The sequence below is a fragment of the Haemaphysalis longicornis genome, unplaced genomic scaffold (assembly GCF_048455015.1).
Source record: "Haemaphysalis longicornis isolate Haplotype H1 unplaced genomic scaffold, Haemaphysalis longicornis Haplotype H1 scaffold_3, whole genome shotgun sequence".
In the NCBI taxonomy this organism is placed as follows: Eukaryota; Metazoa; Arthropoda; class Arachnida; order Ixodida; family Ixodidae; genus Haemaphysalis; species Haemaphysalis longicornis.
In genome coordinates this window covers 18153718-18178719 of record NW_027526335.1, presented here as the reverse complement: position 1 = coordinate 18178719, position 25002 = coordinate 18153718, and the positions used below count along the sequence as shown (strand labels likewise).

The following is a 25002-nucleotide window of genomic DNA, read 5'->3' as shown; positions in this document are numbered from 1 at the left end:
CATACGAGTTCAGCTCGATCTTGCACCTGCGGATGCTGATGCCACGAGTAGTAGTCCATTCACGATGGTACCGTACTCGGACGCGCGATTTAGCGGGCGAACGTCCGCAGTGCAGCCGGCCCAGTCGGGGTGAACTTCAACTTCAAAAACCTTCCCACATCGTACAAATGAGTCCTCTGAGAGTTTAGCTCACTATAAGCATTCCGCGTGCTGCCAGAGGAACGGCTACATTCCACGCGGAAGCCATGTTCCAAACTCGGAACCCCCACCCCCCAAACAGGCCAACTTAGGCAGAAGTATACGCGGTATAGAAAGTGTGTGCGGACGACATCACCGTGTGAACCAGAAATGGATGTCTGGGAGAGAGAGAAATAAACCTCCAGGCCGCCGTAGACACCATTAACCTTTCTTTCCACCAACGAAGTCAGCCCCAAACTGGCCCGAAAAGGCAGAATTTGTCGTTATACATGGAGGCAGACATTCGCAATCAAGGAGTGCGGAAAAGAGAAGCGTAGAAGCTACATCTTCGACCGTCTTGTACAGCGGAAAGCCGTAATCTGCATTATTGATTGGAACGTTCCTAAACGAGGCGTGGACGTCCGACACGCGTCCCGCATGCATAATCAGAACAGTGAAGCAAGTCACTCAGACGTTCCGCACTGTCAAAAGACATCGTGCCTTGAGAGGGAAGGAATGAGAAATGCACGTCTCAACCAGAATTTCATCCGCTCGCGCGTATTGTATACGGAGCACCGTATCGTTCTAAACTGGTACCGTATTTCCAAACGCTGAAGCGCTGCACAGAGCACCCACGTGACATGTCTTTGCACGCGATGCAGGACCGTAATTAAATGTCGTCGTTGGCTGCGCCCCAAACCTAGAGCGACCTATAACATACCAAATCACTATTATTAACGAAAACAACTTGCACATTTGTGTTTAGAAAAAAAAATTAAATTAGAAAAAATAGGAAAGCAATGAAAAAAAAAAAAAAAAAACGTAGACCTGCTGGGCTCGAACTCAAACCATCAGCGCCAGTATTCAGTCATCTACATCGGGGCCACCGAGCGCGAACGGTGGGATCCTTTTAGCAGGCGCTCAAAAGAATAGCGCGCGCAGAAGCTTTTCTTTCCTCCATGGCACGCAGACAACACGTGTCACGTGGGGGCTCTGTGCCGCGAAGCGTTTGGAAACACGCAGCTTGCGGCGTTCAGATCGCCTTGGTGGGTCGGGCTGCCATCGTCGCCACTTATTCCTCCAACCGGCGGCCACCACGCTTCCATAACGTAACCCCAGACGCCCGATAGAAGTTTCTCTCCCTTTCCTGACAACAAAGTGTCGCGGGATTGGAGCCGGTCTTCTTAGACACTCCGTTAGCAGCTCTCAGTAACTACGGCATGCATGATAGGCCTAATCAAGGTTCCCATGCACGCTTGCAGTCAACATTCGCAGGGTCAGGCTTGCCATACTCGTTCACGACGGCGGCAGGCTTCCCCGTGGGAATGGATCTTGCGTACAGATCCAAAGCCGTTACTGTTCAACACGGGAAATTATCAGGAATAAAAAAAAAAAGATGAGCATGGCTGCGTTTCTTGAGGGACACCGCTCCAGAGGTGAGAAGTGTCACATATCCATGGCGATGCGGCACCTGTCAGGCAGCTTCCCTACTTCGCCACTGCTTTAATGAGGACGGCATGTGCTATTAGGACCGAAACTTCACCTCACGAAAGAACCCAGTCACAGCGATGGGGAAGACTTGAGAAGCTCTGGTGTTCAGCGAAATCTGTTGTGGCATGAACTCTGAGCTGTCAGCGCAGTTTGGAAGGCGGCCGGATAAGCCATCTTCGTCAATTTTTGACCCCAGGAGGCGCGCTGCGCCTGTGACGACGCTGGACGCACATTTACACTAATCAGGCAATTTCATGCGTGCCAACATGTTTCGCACCATGCTTCATAAATGACTTCACGCGCGACACTGGGCACCAGCGCGTCGGCTGCCAAGTACCGCTGCTGCCGGGAAGCGAACTCGCAACGCCTTATCGGCTGTACCGGTTGCGGGCGCAACGCCTTATCGGCTGTACCGGTTGCGGGACGTTTGTGTAAGTGGCCCGCAGGAAAAGTTTTAGCTGACCGTTTTCGACGGTCCGCTCCTACCGGCGCAACCGCCAAGCGCGCCAGGCATGCGCCATGGCGCTCCCGCTTGCTATCAGAGTGGAGCGGACCCTGAAAAACGTTCAGCTAAAACTCCTACTAGTGCATCATGCGTCGCTTCACTGCGTACCAGCCGGCCTTTGCGGCATGGGAATGCGTAACCCGTCCAGCAGAAGGGTATACGGGGATGGCCACTCGAGATGTGGCGACCGTATACTTTAGCAGCGAACGCTTCAAGTTTTGAACCCCCCTCCTTTTTTTGACTCCCCCCCCCCCCCCCCTCTCAAAACATTTGATGTTTTCGCATATGTGTCGCGCAAAGACCCAAGAAGCAAACCTTAGGACCCCCGGCGTACCGTCGCGAAAGGGGCAGTGAGCGGCGTTCACTTGGCTTTTCCAAAACGCCGCCACAGCTGATGATGCTCTCGCGGCTTACGCTTTCCGGGCACGGTTGCGTGCCGGGTTGAGGAATGCCATCATGTTCCATGGTCCACCGCGTGGGGAGATTTGCGAAGTGATATCCCGCAACTACGATTTGCTGCACTTCCCCGTGGCGCGGCAGCGCGCGTAGAGCCGTCATTGACGGGCAGTTTGTTGGATGATTTCCTTCTTACATGATGGTGATGTTGATGATGAGAACTACGATGGCTTTCCCCTTGAATGCGGATGGTGACAATAGTTTCTTGGCATATGGCTACTGCTTATTTAAAAAAAAAAAAAAAACGGCAGTATATTTTTTTCAGTTATGCGCTTAAGATATATATATATGATTCTGACGGTCCTTTGCTGGCGCTTTCCCTGCTTTTTCTCCGCCAGTACACCAACCGCTTTTTGCTAATCTGCAATGTAGACCAGCTACTAAGTTCTCGATTGTTTCCGTATCTTTTCCACAGCATACATATAGTCGCCACAGCTGTGGCAAGTATTTGCTCACACAGGTCATTGTCCTCACGTAGACAGCTTGAGTCTCAAACAGCAGCGCACCCCGTTGTGCGTTATCGTAAAATAAATTATTTTTCATTCTCCATTTGTCTCTTTATAGACCCCATTGACTTTCTTGTCTCTATCTTTCCCGCGCACCTAACTGTCCACGCTTCCTTTACTTTCGTTTTCAAAGGGACACAGAAAGCGCTGAGTGGCTTTTTGTTGTAACTGAAAGATCGTCGCACTGTTCAAGGCTGTTTCAGCTTTTGATCGACGGCAGACAGTGTCTTGTTTGCTTAGAAATCATTCCTGTCTTTGTTGCCCTTACATTTTTACGCTACGCAAAAGATCACGTCACACAAGGCGTAAAGAGGGCCCGCCTACAGAACCATTCAAGGCGTTTCCCGGAAGGAGGTGCTGTTACTTAGCGGCCCCTGATTTGTTCGTTTGCCCCATTAATTGTGTACTTTGTCGTCGGCTTTCTCGTCGTCTTCCGCCCTTGAGTGTCGGCACTTTTCAGGCATATTCCGGTACCTGGGCACTTTTCTTGCCTATTTCTTTCCGTCCAAGCTTCTGCGCCTTCCACCACAACGTATTTTACGTTATGCGTCCCTGGCTTAAAAGGAGGCCTGGGTCATGTGTATAAACAGTAATTTCAAGTTCTATTAAGTATTATGGACAGGTGGAAAAATTTTAAGGGAGGGAATTGCTCCAGAATACCTCCTATCAGCAAGCAGTCGTGACCGAGTGGCTGTGACTCCGGCTTCTGGAGCAGAGGGCCCTGGCCTCGGTTTCCAGAATTTGCCAATTGGCAAATTCTGTTTTGTTTTTCAGATACGTGCTAGAGGTGTCTGTGCACGTTCGCACAAAGAATTGAGGATAGGCTTGAAGCCATTTGATGCCTGAAGGGATCTGTATGCTGTGCCGAAATCTCGACAGTGCGGGCAAATAAATGACCGACCCGGCCATTTATTTGCACTGTGTCCTCCTGCTCCTTTTCAACTGTGACCTCCTTTCAACGGCGGTATACGGAATGGCGTGGCGGCAAGGCATGACGCGTGTCCAAGAATCCCTTATCCCGTATATATGACAAAGAAGTGGCCATACACAACGCACAGCGCTATACCACTGGCCGAAGGGCCGTCGCGGCGCATCGTCGCTCGCATGCCTGGCGGGGACAGAAACGGAATAAACTTTGCCGCTCTTTTCCTTTTCTCGGCGCGCGTGCACCAAGGACACGGCGAGTGGCGTCTGCAGCAGCAGCAGCAGCAGCCTTGGGCGCCGATCTCGGGTTGGTGGCAGCCGCGCATGTGCGGGCAGCGGGCCGTGCACGGAGGCAAATTGGCGGCATCCCATCGGGTCCAGCACGCGCGATTAGGAAGTGGCCGCCTGTATGTGTACGGCACGCAAGGTCGACTCGGCAGTGTTAAAAAAAGGGAGCGTGAGTTTGACCAGGAGTAATACAAGTTCGAAAAAGAGAACGAAATAGCACGAACACCTCGAGAACAAGTGCCAGAGAATTTTCGTATTTTTGGGCTTCAGCCATAAGCTGTAATTGTATGCTTACGGGAGCTCGTAATATCTCTCCTCTGGGACCCGCGTTTTGCTCGCCCGCCGCTATTAGCAAATACATCCCCGCATCTCAATCGTCTTTCGGCTATCACATATTAACTTGTTCAACGCGTGGATTTTGCTCTGCGCGCCTGGTTAATGCGATGTCTCGGCGGGACGGAAATATCCTCATCTTGACCTTGACATGGCACACAAAATGGCGCAAAAAGAACAGGTTAAGGAAGGTTCGGATTGTCGCTAAATGTAAATGGCTATATCTATCCTGGGAGATCCTGTAAACAAAGGTAAACATGCAGTCGAATAGAAAATCGGGTGAATTTGGGACTGGGTGGAAATCAAATTAAGCCAGAGCCTGCGGAATGCGACTCTTAGCACGCATCCCCAACGCCATGACGGCGCGGTCCACATGCTGAGGGGCCCTTACCATGGTGCCAGCTGTTCTTTTTATCGGCGTGTCGATCGCCAGTGGCACGGCGTATATACGCTGCAGAGCACATATCTAAAAAAAAGCAAAGTGCTTTTGCGAGTTCATAAGTTCTCTGGATATATATCGATCCAAGGTTTGTTTGCGTCAGAGGCGCTGATCACTTACTTGGCCATGAGTTTTCACCGATGACAAATTATCCATGGGTTTTGTATTCATGTTCTAAAGCCCACATAGCAGAGGCGGAAGAAGGATTCATCATGCTTGTGAATTTCGTCACAACTGAAAGCGACAACATCAGGTGTGCATCCATTTGCTGCTCTATACATATCTATGCACACGCACACGTGCATTACACGCATGCCCACCCGGGGGATTGAACAAAGGGGCCAAAGCCACAACCTTGTATAATCAGGGGGTCAGAACTGTGCCCAGTTCGATGTAAAGCCGCAACTTAAGGACGTGCCACATGGATTGTTATCCTCTGACAATCATTGTAATCGCCAAGCTGTACCTATATACGTCACCAGCTATCGCTGTGCTCGGGTGATCGTATGTGGTTTTTAGAGCGCAGCTGGCGCAGATGCGATGTTGGGAGATTGTAAGTGGTGAGTGTGGGTGTCTCCCGCGAGAAAACGCTCTGCGGCCGAGCCAATACTAACGCCAGCAGTGTCCGCCGATGTAGGTAATTTGGGAGCGGCACTTCTGTTCCAGGCCTTACGCACAAAATAGCGCGTGTGTAGGAGCGCAGTTCACGTGGCCTGCTGACTTCGCCGGGCCGGTATAGCTGGTTTCTCCTATAGCCCCTTCGTACGCTTTAGCCACGAAAGGAAGAAGAAAAAACTGGCAGCATCTCCACTCCGTGGATGATGGCGAGGGTGCGGTGTACGGGGACTCGAAATGACAACCATGTTGCGCCCCTAGTGACATCCGATTTGCGCCCCGACCGTCATTCGATTTGAGCCGTTAGTTGCACCTTGATTATTCCCTAAGTGAAACTACAACTCACGGTTCAAATCGAATTTCGCTTGATGGTGGTTTGCGCACGGATGAACGCGGACGGACATTGGGAGGTCCTGAGGTACTCCGCACCGTTACAGGCGAGGGAGTGAGCCGTTTGTCTTTCGGGACTAACTCACGGTCGTAGCCCAATGGGTATGTAAGACGACTGACACCAACTCTGTCTGGTCTACCGGACACACTGCAGGCGCGAATCCTGCCGGTGCGTGTGCGGTTTTTTGCGATTGTAAATATGCGCGCGGACGCGGACGGACAGGTCCTATAGTTCATACCACAAGCTAGCTGCAGCACTGTGGATGCTACATTGTTATCAATAGTGCGCCCACTGAGGGCGCCTAACTCGCCGTGAGGGGGCTCCTGAAAGGACATTCCCTTCTCCCCTCTCGGCAAGTGGCACCGCAAGGCTCCGGCGCCTTTTGTTGCTTCCTTCGCGGTGAGTTAGGCGCCCTGAGGGGGACAACAGTGTAGCCTCCACTGTGCTGCAGCTAGCTTATGGTTAGCTGCAGCACCTAAAAAAAGTTTATGAAGGGGCTTTAGTTTCCCCTACCCTGTGCGGATTGAATTGTTACGTCACGCGACCCTAAGCGCTCGCACCTGCAGCCGACGCGGGGCGGTCATAATCTTACCACCGCACCATTTCGATAGTCGCACCATTAATAATCTTACGACCGCAAGGTATGCCTAGGAATACGTCTGAGCAAGTGGCTGCTTTGTTACGTTATCGCCTGATTATCGCCCTATCTGCGCCGTGGCTTCGCCTGACACAGCGTAATCGTCGCAGAATTTTTTCAAGAGGATATATTCTTCCTCCTCGGGCTGCTTGAACGCAGAAATTTTGGCCTGTGTGTCTGTCTCTAACTTGACTCAGCCAACGGGCAAAGGGAAACTGAAGCTGCGCAAAAGTTTTATATACCCACAGCCAAATCTAAACGTTTAAGTCCGGTGGCAGTGTTCATATACTTGTCGACATTGTTGAACACGAACAAAAAAATCACGCTAATACGATGCAGAAAATCAACACACAAGTGATATTTGCAGGGCTCCTTGATTATAATATTCACGGATGCATGTTTTAATGAAATACGAAATCCACCGCAGAAAAAAATTCACTCCATTGCCTGCTGTCGCCCGCGCCACTATAGCTTCTGACGGTATTTAAAGAAATCAAACGGCAGCAGTAACAAAAGGTTGCACTGATAGGTTCCACGTTCCGCTTGAAAGGCAACGGGGTTCTATAAACGCGCGAGTAAGGTGCCTCGATTCACGCGCGTCTCCGCCGCAGTGCTGGCATCAAGAGACCCGGCCTGCAGCAGTGGAGCGCGGTAAATTTAAATTGACTCGAGCAAACCTCTAGCGCGAGTAGCGAGACGGGAGAGGAACAGCATGAGAGGTGAGCGGAAACGAGAAAGGAGGCCTTTACGTGGGAGGGGCGCCGGATGACTATCGTCGTTCGACATTTGCAACGAAAGGAGCAGATACGCGGCGGCAATTTTTACCTGCGGCTGTGTTATGTAATGTAATGTGCATAACTTTTTAATAATAGGAATTATTTGGCTACTTCACCTACCTTGCACTATCTGGATGGCTGCGTATACGAGACCATCTAGCCTCTTACGCCAAGTCTGCTTGCAGCGACTTGCCTGTAAAGGGTGCACCACAGCACACGGGGCCCTACGGCGGCGAAGCAAGCGTTAGCATTTAGGCGAAGCATATATACTCGCACCACTCACTGCTCGCACGCACTACTTGCACTACTCAGTGCTCGCAGTACAGGATCTCTTTTTTTGTTATTGACAGATCCGGGCACACTGAGTTTAGCGGTGCACGCAGTTGTCCACTTGCGGTTATGATTATCTCATATTTATACTTCATATTACACTGTTGCAGAGTTTCTCAGTCACAGATGAAAAGCGGACGACAGTACGCAGTCTCGGTAAAGCCTTGTTGACAGGAGGCTTTATTTGCGAGTGCAAATAATGTGCAAAAAATATTTGCACTCGCCGGAAAAAAAAAAAAAAAGCATTCTGAAATGTGAAGATGCCAGCCATGGGGGAGGAGGGATGCAGCGCTCAGAAAATTTCGGGGGGTGTTCTGACACCGAAACACCTCCCTGGCTACGCCCCTGCTTGCCAATATAAGGTGTCTTCGATTTGGCTGCACTCGATGCATTCATTCAGGTAGTGCAGCACCCGCCTCTTCGATTTTCGAGTGCAGCGCACCGCGCGTGCACTTTTCTCTTCGATTTACCGACGGTGCAGAGAGTGCAGGTCGAATAGGTGACGGGTAAAAAGCGCAAAGGCTCATGGATACGTCGTCTGCTACCGCCACTTCCGGTTCGAGATCTCTCCTGCCCTCCCGTACGTCTGCGTGCGCCGGCGGCTGTCAGGCGCGTGTGTGCGTGTTGTTTATCTGTCACAGGGTGCTTACCTGTCAGATAAACTCCTAGTAGGGTCAATCGTTGTGATTTATGAAATTCCCGATGCATGAGCGTTTTTTTTCCCCGGTGGAAACAGATAAACAACAAGCACACACGCGCGTGAAAGCCGACGGCGTACGGGAGGCCAGGAGAGCTCCCGAACCGGAAGTGGCGGCTCTCCGCGGGAGAAAACAATGCACCCATGAGCCTTTGAGCTTTTTACCCCTCACCTATTCACGGCTTTCCCTGCACTTCCCAGGAAGGAGGTGCAGGAGCATACGACAAAAGTGCAGGACCGGTTCTGCAGTTCCGGCGCCTGCGCTGAACTGGGAACTCATGCACAAAGTGCAAGCCAAATCGTCCGGCCGCCGCTGACGTTGACCGGTGGCATCTCCAAATCAGAGCCAGTTAGGAGCTGTTACCTCTTGGATATGGACATTGAAACACTAACCGAGGCGATGTTTCACGGAAACAAGTGTACAACCGTATATTTTTAAACCGTTTTTATGTATACGTGCGCGTGTGCCCTGCCGGCTTATATATAGTGCTTCATGCTACGGTGTCTCGCCTTGACTCGTTTTATTGTGCACGAGTTATTTTAATCGAGTAGCGGTAGCGGATTGAAAGCGTATGCTGGCCGATACGCGTTCCGCTGTGCGTCAGTTTTTTCCCCCGCGTATTGAAATTACAATTTTTGTTAAAATTGCAGCAGTTCCTGTCGTTAATCGTTTAATAGAGGCCAGGAAGGACCGTGATTACCAAATCACCACAGTTTTATGCCGCGTTGAGTTCAATAAGCCTCTCACTGCCCTGTCATGCTTCTTTCTGGCGGCGTTACTGAAAAAAAAAAAAAAAAAAACGGTCGCGAGCCGTTGCTTCCAGTTTCCGTACGAAGCTAATTCGCCTGCGTGTCGTGCAGCTGAACTCCGAGTTCATCCCCGCTTGCACTAGGCGGGAGAGGTGGAACTCGCGCAATAGATATTCTCAAGTGGGTCTGCGGGCTATCTCAACTTCTAGTCCCGTACCGGTAATCGGTAAGCTGTGTCGCGCACTATAGGTGGTATAGCTGTCAGCTTATATAGAGGGGCGCGGCTGTCCTCTGACTGATCGATGCCTCGCCACGATGCAGCCGGGCAGGTTCTTCTTCGCCTATACATCTGGTATGCTGCTCGTGCATGCCCGCGCTACATAACGGCACTCGTAGCACGTACACAGCTGCACGCCCTCCATTAACTTATTGAGGCAAGGAGCCCGCAGCTGCGTATACGTATACGCGGCGGCCCACTTGCCCACGGGTTGATGTCGGGGCTTTTTCTCCCCTTTTTATACGCACTTGCTCCTCCTTGGTTATGGCTGTACCGCACATACCGTGTGCGTTGTCGATGTTATAACAGGGAGGCATTACGATCACGCAGGGGCCGTAATTTTCCCCAAGGAACGTGCGGCCTATTCCCGAATGGAGGGGACGTCCGGCAAGGTTCTGTCATAGCGCCGACACTGTTCGACGCGGCCCTTGTCCGACTGGCCGGGGCACTCGGAAAAGTGCGAGACGTCAGTTTGAACTCACGCGGATGATGTGAATATGTGGAACACGCACGCAAAAGGCCCAGCTTCACAAAGCAATATACAGCATATATATCAGCGCGATGTGTATTGCAGGTGAGAAAGCAGATGACAAAAATTGCCTACTTCCAAGTGTCATTAGAGCGCGCAGGAAAATAGCTGACTTCGCCAGTTTTGACCTCCGGATGAAATCGAGTCCTAGATAAAAACGTGAACACGTGCATGTCTTACACACGCCATTACGGGCACGTGTTAGCTGGTTCGTGAAGCGCATCGTTCACTAAACCGAAGGCCCGCCGACCGACATGGTGCGACCCCTCGTGAAGGACAACCCCAGGTCGTCCATGCGTGCCAACACCTTTGACTTGCGCAACTGCAGTACAAGGCGATCGAGAATGTTGACAATGGGGCCATGCATGCGCGCCGTCAAGGGCGTATACCGAAGATGACGCCTGCGCAGCCTGCGCCTGTAGCAAACCCGACCGAATTCTCTGCAAGAAACGGCAGACCACAGCATAGCGACCCGATGGGGGAATGGCAATATACAAAATAAAGCACTCGCCATTTGCGCCATGTAGATGGCACCCATAACTGTGCCACATACGCCGCTGCGGGAACGCCAACCGCCACGTTGGACGGCCTTAACTCCAATTGCGACCAACAAGCCAACGAAACGAGCTAAACCAGAGACGGAAGAACACCCCAAAGCCGCACAAAAGGCATGAAAGTACGGCGCTGGCCGACCCTCCTGGAGCGTTCATTCATTTTTATATGTGGACGTACATCGCCAACAGAACGTGCGTCTAAATACGCAATCGTCGAACATGAAACGGCAGCGATCATGGTGCTTCAGGCTGTCACCGTACGGTTTCCTTGTTTCCATAAAGCCTCAGCAGAGTTGTCAGACTGAGCGCCACTGCGGAGCTCGAGGGAGTCCAGAAAAGCCTGCAGATCGCACAAGCTGGGTTGCCACAACCTCAATCGACAGTAGGTCCACAGATTTGAAGCTCCGTGCAAGCGTTTCTAGCAGCGAGCTAGGCCATGGAAACTGGCAAGGAGACCACAAGGCACGTCATATCCACACCTTTTAAACTGAACAAAGCCGCCGAGATGCAGCGATTGCGACAGCGGCCTCCACTTCTTCTCGTAGCTGAATGTTGGTTTGCAACGGTTCAAGAAAGTGACATTTCGTCGAGCATTACTCTCTCACTCCACCATAAACGTCATTCAAAATTGTACCTGGAGGACGCAGGATTTCATAAATGAGCGCCTTTTTACTTATACGCCTCGGGGGACATTGCATTAAAACTCTCTAATAGTGCGGGCAGATGTGGACATGGACCCTGCATGGACATGGACCCGGCCGTGGTTTCGAACTTGCAGTATTATTATCATACGTCGGTCGCCGCACGAGGTCGTACTGTTCGCAGCCTGAAATGCAAAGTGTGCGGGTTCAAGAAGCACTTCCCTGTTTGTTCTTACGGTCAGCTTTCGCATTGCATGGGGCGCGAGCTTTCCACCACCCGCGTATATGATACCGCCTTTGGAACTGCACTTCGATCTCGACAAAATATTGCGGCATGACTTGGAGGGGAGCAGCTGCCCCATGCATGTCCCGGGTTTCGCCATAAATATGCCTCCTCGAGTCCGGTGACACAGCTCATCAATGCAGCGGCGCGCCACAGCTGGACCTCCGGAGAAGTGGTGCAGGGCGAGGGGCTACGTAGGTTCGGTGACCCCGATGAAGGGGCCTTGTAACACTTAACGGGACAACTGAGGGCAGTAGCCATTTATTTAGTGGTGTTTGTTTTGGGAAAGGATCACGACCTCCCCTATCTGCGACGGACAAGGCCCTGTCCATCACGTGGCTGTACGGAGTAGCGCTGGCAGAGACCACCGCTATGAGGCCACTGACTCAAGTCTCATGGGCGAGCCCTCAGCGGAAGTTGTGGAATCATAATGAAAAGAGGCGTTGCAACCGGGAGTTTCTCGGTGAAACCATTGTGCCCCTGCCTCTCGCGTGACGCATATATAGAGGTACGGGCCACCTCAAAGCCAAGCTTGTCACTATCTGGCAGAAAGAAATGGGCATATATGGGCGAGAAGGGCTGGCTCAAATCGTATGCTGCAGTCGGGATGCCATGAACTCAAGTCTAGTCACCAGTTATACCCTGAAACTAAGTGAAGTCGCCTTTGTGACATCTAGAACGAGCGCTGAGGTTCTCTTGAATCGCTCTCATTGAAGCACCTCACAGATCACAGAGTGTCTACCAATTTGTCTGCCCCCTTTGAGTGCAGCAAAGGCGCAACTCGCCGGGGTCTTTTCCTTGTGGCCGTTTTCGAAACGGTACAGCGTGTATTCATGTAGTTGTGTTATAGTGACGAGAGGACTTCCCTCCCCGTGTGCGCAGACTGTGCGACTCCAGCAGCGGGGCCGGCCAACCGGACCTTGGGCTCCCTGGGCGGCAGCGCCATGGCCAGGTCGACGCCCGCCAGCGGCTCCACGGCCAAAGGTATACACGCGTGCTTTACACTCCGTCGACGCTGGTACAAGAACACAGTGATTCTCATTCCGCGGTTCTGCAGGGATATGGCGCGAAGGTGGCTGAGCTTGTGTAAGGTGGATCTATAGCGCTTGTCCTGTGTGCTTCTTTTCTCTCTTGCGCTAAGGAATGTTTCACAACCGTAACCAACTATATATAGCCGACATCGACGCTCTACATGATGGCTATGCGCGCACAAATTGGCCGTCTTTTTTTAATGCGTAAGCGCCGACAACGCCCTGTTGTGCACAGACGCAACGCCGGCGATGAGGCGCGCCGTAGTGGAGGGCTCCGGATTAATTTTGACCACCTGGCGATCTTTAACGTGCGTCGAAATCTCGAACACACTGGAGTTTTCGCTTTTCGCCCCCATCAGAAAAGCGGCCGCCGCTGGGAATCAAACCAGCGTCCTCGTGCTCAGCAGCAGAAGCACAGAATTGGATTGGTGAAGTTAACACATTTGAGCCTTGTAGTAGTGTGACTACATTATTTATCGAAAAAAAAAAAACTTAAAGAAGAGAAGTGGCGTAGGAATGCTTGCGCATTAGTACGAAATTCCCGGAATTTCTGTACATTTTTGCTTTGGTTGCCAATCGCTGCATGAGCGTCGCGATTCCTGGGCGCAGCGTTCACGTGAAGCCCGCGAGTTGCACAAAATGCGGCCTGACAGCCATCAGCAGACGTCATTCCGTCCTTTCCGTGCAGGTGAGGAGGAGGAAGGAAGGTGCGTTCATGCATTCACTAGAGACCATCTCTCTCTCTTCCCGCTTGTTTAGCTTTTCTCGGGCAACAGCGTTGAGTCTCCGTGGTCGGTGCAGATGGGGGCCTTGGTAACTTTGTTGTTGTTGTTTTCGCGTGCAAATATTAATGCGCACGTCTTGGGCGCAGCTGGCGAGCATCACGCGCGAAGGCCGTTCGCCTGCGCAATGGCGCTCCAAATATTGTTTTGGCTGCGGCGGAACTCGAATCTGCCACGCCGATCTGCCATCCGTCGACGTCGAACCGAGGCGCGAAACCAACGGGCCAAACCAAAATCACTTCCCCCTAATGGTTAAGGCAGAAAAGGTGGCGCGACGCCGAGCAAGCATCCGGGTTCCTTGCGTTCGCGCACACCGATCTGTATGCCAGGGGCGTTACCTCGACGGCCCTCGGGGTTAAAAACTTACAAGAAAAAGGGTCACCTCTCGGAAAAGACAGCTCGCTCGGGAGCATCACTCCGCTGCCTCTTCATATCTGTTCGAACGGGACAATGCGCGGCCTGTGTACCTCGCCGCCGCAAATCGCTACCTCTTTCCCTTTTTTTGTTGCGGCCAACGACGACGGCAGTGTGTTTGCCTGCCAGACCCATATCTCGCACGACCTCGTAGCCTTGTCGCCTGCAACGCACATGCACGCCGCCGATATTCGCCGGCGTTATCCATTCGTGCGCTTTTTGCGTTGCCTGCTGCCGAAGACGTGCCGTCGTGTGGTCGGTTTGAAGCAGCGGATTACTAGGCGTGGAGCCGCTCCTTGGTATTGGCGTTCCATCGCTCGAGCTGCAAGCACGGCCGTAGCGAGAGGTGGCCGTCCACGCCCGTCCACGCCATACGCGGCAGCTGAAGTAAGGGGGCGAAAGAAAGAACGCGGCCGAACGAACGATCGGACACGTCGTCAACTCTCCCAGTACACTGCGGCAGGAGCGAGCAGCGGCGCAACGCGTGGGAGTCGGATCGAAGCCATTCGAAAGCGTTCAGGCGGAAGCCGATCGCGTGTCTCATTTCACAACCCATCAAACAGGTCCTCGGACTTATTTTCTTTTGGCCCGCGGGCCACCTCTTTCAAATATTATGTCACCTCATGGTCGTAGGACATATGGACAGAGCTGGGCCTGGGAGAATTATCTTGCCTTCACTCCGAAGGCTTCTCCTTCCATCCCTTCGTTTTTTAAAGGAGCACTCCCGGGGGAAGCCCGCAGAGAGACAAAAGTCTCTCTAGCTGACTGTCGTAGTTTTCCTGCATCTTGTGTGCGCAAGAATGTTGTCCAAGTGTCGACTCTGGGCAAAGCATGTACCGCCCCCCTCTTCGATCTACCTCGAGTGGAGGCAGGGGCCCTTTTTAGCGCGGGGTTTGGAAAATTAAACGCCCAACAAATCTAAAAACTGAACCTTGTTATGAAGAGGCTCCTCATGCGAGAACTAAACACCCGCCCCATGCTGCTTAATTAGTGCTGTGGCGATTGTCTAAAATTTAAAGATTCTCAGGCGGCCAAAATTAATCGGGGGCCCTCCTCTACGGCGCGCCTCATGGCACAGGTGTACCCCCCCCCCCCCCCCCCCAACAAAAAAAGGAAAAACTCGAATGCTTGCCTAAAATGATTAAAAATCTATCGACATATCTAAACCATTTCAAAACTTCACGCCTAAGAGCATGTTCCGAAGTGCGGTCCACTTTCCCTAAAAAAATTGAAAAAATAAAACTGCATAAAACGGGAGCAACGCATGGGGCGATGAAAATCCCTTCTTCTGCAGGTAAAACTTGTCAGCACAAGTGATAAAATTCCTATGGGGATAAGCTGACCAAAGTGATAAAAGATAATCTAAAGACTCGCCAGCCACATTTTCAAACGCGATAGAGAAAGAAATACGCAAGACCGCACCGCACAAAAGAATTCAGGAGGAAGGAAGTGTGCGTGTGTGTGTGTGTGTGATTGAAACAAATCCTGTACGTCCACAGAGAAAGCACTGCCTATGTCCTGGTTTTCACAAATGAATTCTATCGCGTCATCTAAGCGCCTAATTTCAAATTGGCCTTTAATCTCGAGGATGTTCTATGTTTTTAGCAAGATTTGCTGACCTGAGCTTGCCACGTCTTCTTTTCGGTAGTTATTATGATTGTAACTTCCGGTTTGCGTCTTTTAGCGCTGGAAAAACAAGCAGCGCTTTAGTGAGTGCTTTGCCCCCCCCCCCCCCCGCTAAAGCACAGAAACGCTTAAAATTTTGAAATCATATTTCCACTTTAATGCTACATTCGGATTTTAGTTGTCTGTTTTTGGCACTTGTCACCGTCGTTATCGAACATTTCCGGCAATTCTCGCCTTGAGAATACGGTTAAATTATCCTCACCAATTTCATAACTACGCAAAACGTCAAAATAGGGCGAAATCGTCCACGCCACCCAGGGGCGGATCCAGTTGCCTACTTTGGAGGGGGGCGGTTCCATAATGCTGATGGGAGAGGGGGGAGTGGAGGGCACAACCAAACAAAATGCCATGGTGTGTTCCGAGTTGCACACCGATTGCTTTTTTCATCAACGCATTGCAGACAACCATGTGTGACTAGTTTAAAAAAAGGCTCCCTCCTCGCTGCCGCTCTGATACCTTTTAAAGGGGAAAAATTGGCTGTGGAGAGAAAAGGTGATTAGCACGCTCCCACTAAGGCGGCGGCAGTTGCGTTAGCCAGTGTCACACCAAACAAAAAGTCAGAAGTGAGGGGTGCTTTGCTCGCCGCGTTCTGAAAAATTGTGCGGGCCAAAAAATCAGTGCTGAGGAGTGGGGAAAGGAAGGTGGGTGAATTAGTTAGTGGCCTCGGGGCCTTGGATCCGCCTTGCATGATTTTAATTGCTGTATTGCTGGAAAATTAAGCATGTGTCATTTCGATCGTTGGTACAGATTACGCGAAACAGCTCGTGTGTCAGGGAAGAAGTGATCTGTGTTAATTTTTTTGTTGTTTATGATAAGTTCCGAGAACCCCTGTAGGACTAGCAACTGAAAGCGTGCTTCACCGCGTAGATTAGGTGCTTGATGTGAAGCTCGCTTGGTGGGCCTTCTAAATGTTTGCAAGGAAGTGACGCACAAATACGGAGTTGGTAAGGCAACAACGATACTAGAGAAGTAGCACAAAAATTTTTTTTTTGCGCAAGTCATATTAGGCGCAATTTTATTTTTTCGGTGCGTGTAGAACGAAGCGGAGTTGGGGAGGGGGGGGGGGTGCTCTTATCATTCGAAATTTGTGACCGGTGACTCGAAATTCGTTTCTGCCAGAAATAACCGTCTGTGCGCGCTCGAGTTTTCGGGTGAAAAAAAAAAAAAAACAAAAAACGCCGAACTATCGCTGTCGCACATCCAGTTTCGCGCAGCTCTAAAGAGTCGGGAGGCGCAGTTTCACGATGCATAATATATTTTATCTTCGCCGGCGAAGGAGTCGTATTTTTTGGCCTTCGATTTCAATCTAAGCTGGCGTCGTTTCGCCAATCCGGGACAGCTAGGAATGGTTATTAAAAGCCAAGGACGCCGGCCGATCAAATCCACCCGCGCTGCCGCCAAGCGCGTTCGGAAACTCGAGAGCCCCCGGTAATTTCCCCATCCAGTCCAGCGCACAACAGCTTGGGCTCCAATTTGTCCCCCCTTTTCTTTTTTCCCCTTTCGCGCAGGATTTCACCGCAACGGCTGCGCATGCGCGCTGCTGTCGATGTTCGCTTGCTCGGTCGTCTCTGTTTCCCCGTCCGTGGCTCCGGCGAAGCCTCTCTCTTTGGGCTGTCGGTCTTTGGTCGGCCGCCCATTTTGGCTTCGTTCGTCGCTGTTCTGCTTCTGTTTGGCGGCAAGGAAAAATAAGCGAGGCGTTTATTTTAAGGGAGCCGTTTTGCTTCCTCACAATATATCTCCCGTCTGCGCGTGCCAGTGAGAGAAATGACCCCGGCGCACGAACCTGCAGTCGCGGGCTGAAGTTGTGGCAGACAACTTTTGGCTCCTGCGGGGACGTTTACGCTGGTACATACGTTACGAATCGCACCTAAAAATCTTCGTGGTCTCACCGTGTGTGGGTCCCCTTTCTACGCCCCCGTTGTCTCTGTAGGCTTGGAAGGAATTCGCGCGTGATCGTATTATTTTTGTGGCGCATTCGTCAATTAACGCCTCCCCCGCCGAATTTCGGGGTGCGTCGCTCTACGAATTCGAGAATGAAGCGCCGTCAGGTAGCGGTGGAAAGAAAACACATCGTCGGAGCTGTGTTTTATTGCCCGGCCTCGTGCTCGCCCTGAGATCCGCGCGCTCGTTCGACTGTCCGTCCGACCGTCCGCTCATGTTATTCTTGGAGCAGGTGCGGGTGGAGAGGTCAGAGTGTTTTTTAAGCTTGCTGCCAGGCCTGCAGTGTGCGCCGTCGCCTTCCTGACCACCGTGCCTTGCAACCCTCCACCTGTCCCACCACAGGACCACCAGTGGCTTGGATCCACCTTTCGTAGCTTCAGTCAAGCCCTTATTGTATAACAGGCTTCATTGTATAACAGGCTTTTTTTACGTGTTTTTGTTACCGCGGAAAGTGGAAATTGTTGTTTTTTCCACTTTTTTTTTTTTTTTTTCACTGGCTAAAACTTCTATATTTGTCAACACAGTAACGGCGTCACGCCCCGCTTGAGTCAGCTGCCCGCTTTTTCGGCCTTCCCAAAGCTGTCCACGCGTGCCCCCCGTGCGACATATCGCGGAAAGGTGGGCGCTGCACTGCACAAGCGCGCCCACCGCGGTCTCGCGCTTCTTGCAGACGACGGATCGGTTCGGCGCGTTTGCAGCCCGCCCTCTCCAAGGAGGGTGTCAGTGAGCTCCAACGCTCTTCGGGCCCGCTTGTCGCTGCGCGCCGAAAGCCGGGCGGAAAGCGGTGCCCCTAGCGGCCTGCGCTGTCTGCAGGACGGGTGGGGATGAAACGGATGAGGGATGCGGCCGAGGGATGCTGAGGGAAGAGGAGGGCGAGGAGGAGTCCGCGCTAGGCCTGGCGCTGCGTGTGCCGCGGCGGCAGGCTGCCCCCCAGCCATGAAGCGCGGCTGCAGCGACCAGAGGATCGCCCAGCGACCCACGTGCATCGGCCTCCCCGGGGCCGGCTCGGCTCTGTCCCGAGGTGCGCTGTGTGATGTCTTTCGTGCCACCGGCCACGGCTATCGCGCCCGTGCGTCGCGGAATACACCGCCCAGCGCGGCGGTCGCATGGATTGCGCGTGTTTACGTCGCTCGATGCGCGTCGCCGCCGTCTGGGGAGATCGTTTCCGCGGCTGTTGTCGTCGCCCGCCCTTGTGTCCTGTTGGGATCGGTTATTCCACGCCGAAGGTAACCGCGGAAGGAAGGCCCAGCGATCGTGCTCGAAGCAACGGAGTTTTGCGGGTCTTTGCGTATTTCCTGTACAGAGGTCGGGCAACGTCATTAGATTACCATCTTTCACACTCGGAGCATGAGGTGTGGGTTTTCACTTGGCGCTCACTTTTGGCGTGTGTTAACATTTCTGGCTCGTGAGATTGCATGTTCTGCCCAGCCCATTTTGGTCACCCGGTGGGGTCTGCTACCAACAGTGTGCGCGCACGCCTTTATGTACTTCGATCATGCTTCTATTGACCTGTCTGCAGCAATTAAAATTTGGCATGGTGCCAGAAACGATATGGCTGAATGGTGACCATTTCACATACGGGATTTTCTACTTTAGACTAGTGCTGACTAAAGCAAAATTCTGCAGTTTATTTTTCGTCTGTAACGCTGATTTCTCGGATGAGGGCAATGAGGAAAATGCTGAATGAGGGCAAAACCTCATTTGCATTTGTATGACAAGTGCACCAAAGTCTGTGCATGTTTGCAAGCATAAACGCAGACTCTAAGCTACGTAGATGCTTTGAAACATGGATGCAGAGCAAAATTGTGCATGTGGAGGGTATTTGTTCCAAAATAAATCATCCGTGTGAACGAGAGAGAGCTGGGCATTGGGTGACGATCAACTTATTTTTGATAATAGCAGCGAAACTAGACCGAACCCTCACCTCTTTTTTTACTGGTTCGTCGTCAAAACCAAGGGAAGGACACCGGCATTTTGACGTAATGTGACTGCCGTTGCCAAGAGTACATGTGGCCAATAATTGTAGAAGCCTGTTCTCTTGATAATTGTGGCAAATTTGTTGTTCTTGGGTGAAGGTCTGCCGTTTACATTATTTTATAGCCAGGCACTGAAAAGCTTCTTGAGACCTTGCTTTTGTCACGTAAGTTGGGCAATAATAGACACTAAGTGGGTTTTCTACAGGGCTTATCTAATTTAGTATATTTCGAGAATTCATTCATGTGTGAAAGTTGTTTTTGACAGCTACCTTTCTAAACCATTTGGAAAGTGGTTATATGCCTTTTTTATTAACAGCATAGTTGTGGTAGCTGGCTGTAATGTGTGGGGCATTATGCATAACGTGTTAAAAATACCAAGAAAATTCCAAGTGCTCATGAGTGCGTGCCTTGCGGCGACCGCCGAGCGTTCTCGGCATGCGCAATGGCTTTAGCAAAAAAAAAAAAAAAAAGAAAGAAAGAAAGAAAGAAAGAAAGGGAAAAGAAAAAAAACTGGCTTTGAGGAGCAAGAAAATGCCGAGCACTCGTGAGCTTGTGCCTCACGGTGACCATGATGCATTGCCATGAGGGACACAATGATATCAATGAATATGGCGATACTACTACTACTACGATACTACTAGCACAGTGCAAAGCAATGACAGAACATGTAAATAAACAATTTCAAACTTCTACAAATGCGTGGTGATCAGGGGCAGATCCTGGTTTTTTCTGAGAGGGGGTTAGCTTCTATCAGTGATGATGATGACGATGATGGTGATGATGAGGCGGAGTAGGAGGAGGAGGAGGAAAAACCTTGTTTATTCACCAATATTTCAGAAAAGCAAAAATTCAATAAACAAGAAAAATCATGAACTAGACCTTTTCTATAACCTGAGGGGTCATCATCTTGGAGGTATAAAGTCAAAAATTGAGGGAGGGCTCAAGACATCCGAACCCCCCCTCTGGATCCGCCAATGGTGGTGATATGTCCTTTGCTCACGTTGAAAGAAATCCTGCAGCTTCGCTACAGTTCAGGCCTTGTGTGACTTGGTGCAAGCTTCCCTAGTTTTTTAGTTTGAAGGGTCTGCGAATAAATATCTTAAAAGAACTGAGTGTGTTCTTTTCTGGGAAAGTACACTATGTGTGGCATTCTCCTAAACGCCTTACATCACAATGTATGTACGTATGTATTTCTTGTGTTTAGCAGGTCCTGACACAAGCGTAGAGGAACCCCGTCTGTCTGACACCCAGAGTACCACCTCCCTGTCACCTAAGGTAGGTTATCAAGGCAGCTTTACACCACCCCTTGCTTATTTCTCATTCTTTGACAGTGCCGCGCACTTTCCAAGCTCTTCATGTAATTACTGCAGGTGTTACTATTTATTTCACGTTTTTGTACACCAGTGGGCCGGCTCATGTAAAAGTGGCCATCACACTATGTGCGTATTTCCTTACAAAAATTAGCAGAACTTATGCATGCCGCAGCCTTATCGAGGTAGCACTTGAAGTCATTGTGCGCAGTCGTGCATTTATTTGTGCAGGCTTGTGTTTAGTGCTTTTTAATTTGTGGAGGCTTCTGGTAAGTGTTTGTCAATTGGAGTTTGTGCCCTGTGCTGATGACTAATGGATTTACAGCATTCTTATTGTGACTTCCCTAAGGGGGACTTCATGGCGGTGGACTCCACGCAAATGTCTGCAAAGCTTGCGAAAAGAGAGTCGTACAAGGTAAGGGTGTGCCTTGCCTCCTTCTCTCCCATTTCTGTACTGGCTCTGCTTACTGTGCTGATGGCGTGCATGTCACAATTTCTGGAAATTAAGCACAATTTGTCTTTTTGGGTTTTTGCTGTGTACGCAAAAGTTTTTCATTGCCTCCTTTTGCTTGGAATGAGCAAAGATAGCCTGTTTCAGCTTCCACATTGCATATGAAGAAAGATATCGCTGTGGGTGTTTTTTGTGATTTATGGGCAGTAACTTTGTTTCCTGTGGTAATTGACATTGCTGTTGTCAAAGGGGACTCCTCCTTGGGCCGTGACGTGTGATGGTGGGGCTGCCATGTTGCCGGGTGACAATGCAGGCCCAGCGCAAGCACTACCGGTGCGAGAAGAAGCGTGTGGCCCAAGAGCTATCGAGCACGCTGACTGACCCCTCCATCATCGTGCTGGCCGACTGGCTCAAGGTGCGCGGCACCCTCAAGGGCTGGACCAAGCTATGGTGCGTGCTCAAGCCGGGCCTACTGCTGCTCTACAAGAGCTCCAAGATTGGAAAGGTGATCTGCGGCTTCTTGTGGGCTTGGGGTGGCGTTATCGCTGCTATGGCAAGGGACTCGTGCCTGCCACTGTCTGCAGACAGGCCAATACATACTACCGACTGCAGATGTCAAATGTCAATTAAAGGTCCGAAAATATTTCTGAAACCGTTTTAATTACCATGACGTCTGACCCACAGCAGCATGGCTGTCCTGAAATATTTTATTAATGTTGTACAAAATATAGAAATAGCACTTGTAGGCAATGGACATTTTGGAGGAAACTTAGCATGACCATGTCATAAGGACACCAAAGACAGCTTGGTGAAATTGCATTTCCAACTGATTTTCGTAGAGAGTTACATAGGTCTCTAGTTCAATATTTTAGTTTGTTTGTGGCCTCCAAGTTACTTTTAAAGTACAAAAGGAGTACGATTACCATGTGCTTTTGCCAGCCAAGAAGCAGCATCATCACAGGTGACATACAAGCCTTGTCAAGCAGTAATTAACAGCTCTTTACCAATAAATCTGTCTAGCCCCGTATAGAAAGTGAACTGAACGAAATTGGATCTTGGTCTTGTTGCATGGGCTCAAGGGGAAAAAAAACTGAGAAATTGGTCCAAACACATTTCAGTATTAGTTACTACCAGAAAAATTGGGATATTTAGCATGTGGCGTTCAGGAATCTCCCTGTGACCTAGCTCACACTCGAGACTAAGCCGCCATGCTAGCTCAGCTGAACTGCACCGTGGGTCGCCATCTGGCGTACCGGTGGAGAGCAGCCAGGTATGTACACAGTGGAATGGCCAAAACCCACAATTATTGGCACTCCAATAACATAAGCCGAGCACGTTTCTCCGTCCTGACAAAGCCGTCTGGCCAGATGAGGAGAAAGGCACAAGAGGCAAACAAGGGAAGGCAAAATGGGAGATCCCATACCTATCTGCAGAGTAGGACTTCCCGATCCAAAAGACTGCCTCCCTCAGCTGGTGCAGCTGGACCAGCACGTCAGGTCTCCCGTCAAACCAGTCACGTGGGAGGGAACGTCGTGTCGTACTTGCCCCACAACGCGAGCGGACGGCCGTAGAACGGGAGAGAGGGATCCTCCCTCTCTCACCTCTGCGGCACACTGTGAGGAATAGCATACATGGCGGGTGCCCCACAGTTCCCACAAGCACTACATTTTTATGTTTCATTAGCAGGAACTGTTCGAAGTTTACCACATGACATGGCACTTAGAACGTTACTGGGAGGAAGATGTTGTAGTACGGCTTCTGCAGTCCCACACTCTGGGGCTTGACCAGGCAGGCAAAAACATACGCTTGCATGAATATGTGTGTCTTCACCCTCAATAAGAAGCGGGAGCATGTTTCCACTTTTGTTTTCAGTGAGGAAAGGGATGACACTCCACTGGGGATATTTTTTCATTATGCAGTGTCTACATTGAGTGCAGGTATAGTATAGATAGGCCAGTGCATGTATGACACCACACTGGCTACACTAGTGCGGCAAGTGTAGGTGAGGAGAAGAGAAAAAAAAAATCAACATTGCCCGGCTGTCTTTTGTAAGGAGCAGGAGCTCTACTTTATTGAGGGATGCGATTTGAAATTGCAGTTTTCACGAGGAAAGAGGATAAAATGCTGCCGTCTCTGATGAGGCAGGGGATTCCAGTTGTGCTTCGCACTTTGCTTGGAACGAAATACCCCAGTCCCTAATGGTGTCTGGAGCCCCCACTAGTCGACACCAACTTTTGTAAGTGTTGCTCAAGAGTGCCTTTCCCGTGTCATGTGCAGAGCAGCCAATGGGTTGGGACCGTGCTGCTCAATGCGTGCGAGCTGATCGAGCGGCCATCCAAGAAGGACGGCTTCTGCTTCAAGATCTTCCACCCACTCGAGCAGTCCATCTGGGCATCCAGGGTATGCAGTTTTGTGTGGTGAATGCCAGGGACATTTAACAGCCTGAAACAAGGTGTGAAGGATTAGCCTGGTTTGGCTATACATGGGCTGTGAGATGAAAGGCTGCACTTTACATCTGGGGCTCTTCTTAGTGTGGGCCTAATGTTGGGCTCACAGGTGTTTGGGCTTTCTGGGTTCGTCATAGAGATGTCAATGCCAGCCCGATTTTGTCTGGCAAAGAGCCAACTCTTCAGCTGCGAAGCATGGGCAAGCTTGCGCATGTGCCCCCCGGTTCATGGTGCAGTGTCCTGTGAAGCAGAATAAAGACACCGTTGTCAGGATGTGTTCTCATGAGTGTTGCCCTCCCCCCCTGACACTACTGCCAGGGCCCCCGCAACGAGGCCATCGGTGCGCTGGTGCAGCCGCTGCCCGTGAGCCACCTGATCTTCCGGGCGCCCTCGGAGGCGGCCGGCAAGTGCTGGATGGATGCCCTGGAGCTGTCCCTGCGCTGCTCCTCCCTGCTGCTGCGCTCCATGACCTCGGGGCACCTGCGCAGCAGTAGCGGGGGCGGCACGGGGGGCATCGGGGCGGGCACCAGCCGGGAGTCCGTGTCGGCGGTCGGGGCCGATGTGGAGCACTCGCAGGGGGTGCTCAGCAGCACCCCCACCACCATCATACCCCCGATGCGGCACTGGAATGAGAGCGACCTGGAGAACCACTTCAGGGACCAGGGTGGGTTCCGGCACGGCCTCTGGGCCATTGAACCTTGGCCGTTCAATAACTGTTTGTCGCACGAATGTGCAGTGAGGAGGGAATAATGGCAGGGCACCTTTGCATGGTAAAGCAGGCTTCAGACCAGTTTTAGCTTTGACATGGTTTTTCAGGTCAGTTGTAGCCTTGACATTGTTTGCTTTGGCTTAATTGCTTGTCACAAGCCTGTGCTGGTGGCTCCATAACGGATAAACTTGGCATAGAAGCTTCAGCATGGCATGTGTGGAGACTGCAGTGCACAAGCAGAAAAACTCATCTTAGAGCATTTCTGGCAATGTTTGTTCAATTCAAACGTATCTTGCAGTCAGTATCGTGAACTGCTGTTCTTATCAGGCACCCAGTGGTAATTTTTTTCCAACCGGGAATCGGGGCCACTGCTGCAGACTTGGGTGACGATGCTCCGACGGATGACCAGCGGGACGGCACCCAGAGCCTGCACTCGAGCGATACAGACTCTGAGGAGGAGGAGCACCAGCGTCTCACGGAGGACAGCGGTGAGGCCCAGGAAGCGGACGATGAGCCAGAGACGCCCTACCAGGAGGAGAGCAATGAGGAACTGGGCGTGGTGAGTCAGAGGGGCCCGCCCTAGTCAGCAGTTGGCATGCACGTGTGGCAGGGAGCCTGGGAGTTCTTTTCAAACAGTGTTGTAGAACAGAGCAGCT

The 25002-nt window shown here is 51.2% G+C and overlaps 1 protein-coding gene across 4 annotated transcripts in view; it reads left to right on the top strand.

Moving 5' to 3' along the window:
* The window catches only part of Orp8 (Oxysterol-binding protein-related protein 8), a 57166-nt gene that overhangs the window by 4465 nt on the left and 27699 nt on the right, over positions 1–25002 (top strand). Inside the window, exons 3-9 of one of the 4 annotated variants that reach the window (XM_077702446.1) lie at positions 12482–12583; positions 20637–20704; positions 21065–21154; positions 21504–21695; positions 23468–23590; positions 23956–24301; positions 24724–24905. In XM_077702446.1, the coding sequence (XP_077558572.1) occupies positions 12482–12583; positions 20637–20704; positions 21065–21154; positions 21504–21695; positions 23468–23590; positions 23956–24301; positions 24724–24905 (1103 nt within the window). Of the gene's footprint in view, positions 1–12481; positions 12584–20633; positions 20705–21064; positions 21155–21503; positions 21696–23467; positions 23591–23955; positions 24302–24723; positions 24906–25002 lie in introns of all 4 variants that reach the window. The other 3 variants (XM_077702445.1, XM_077702448.1, XM_077702447.1) reach the window with 3 other exon arrangements.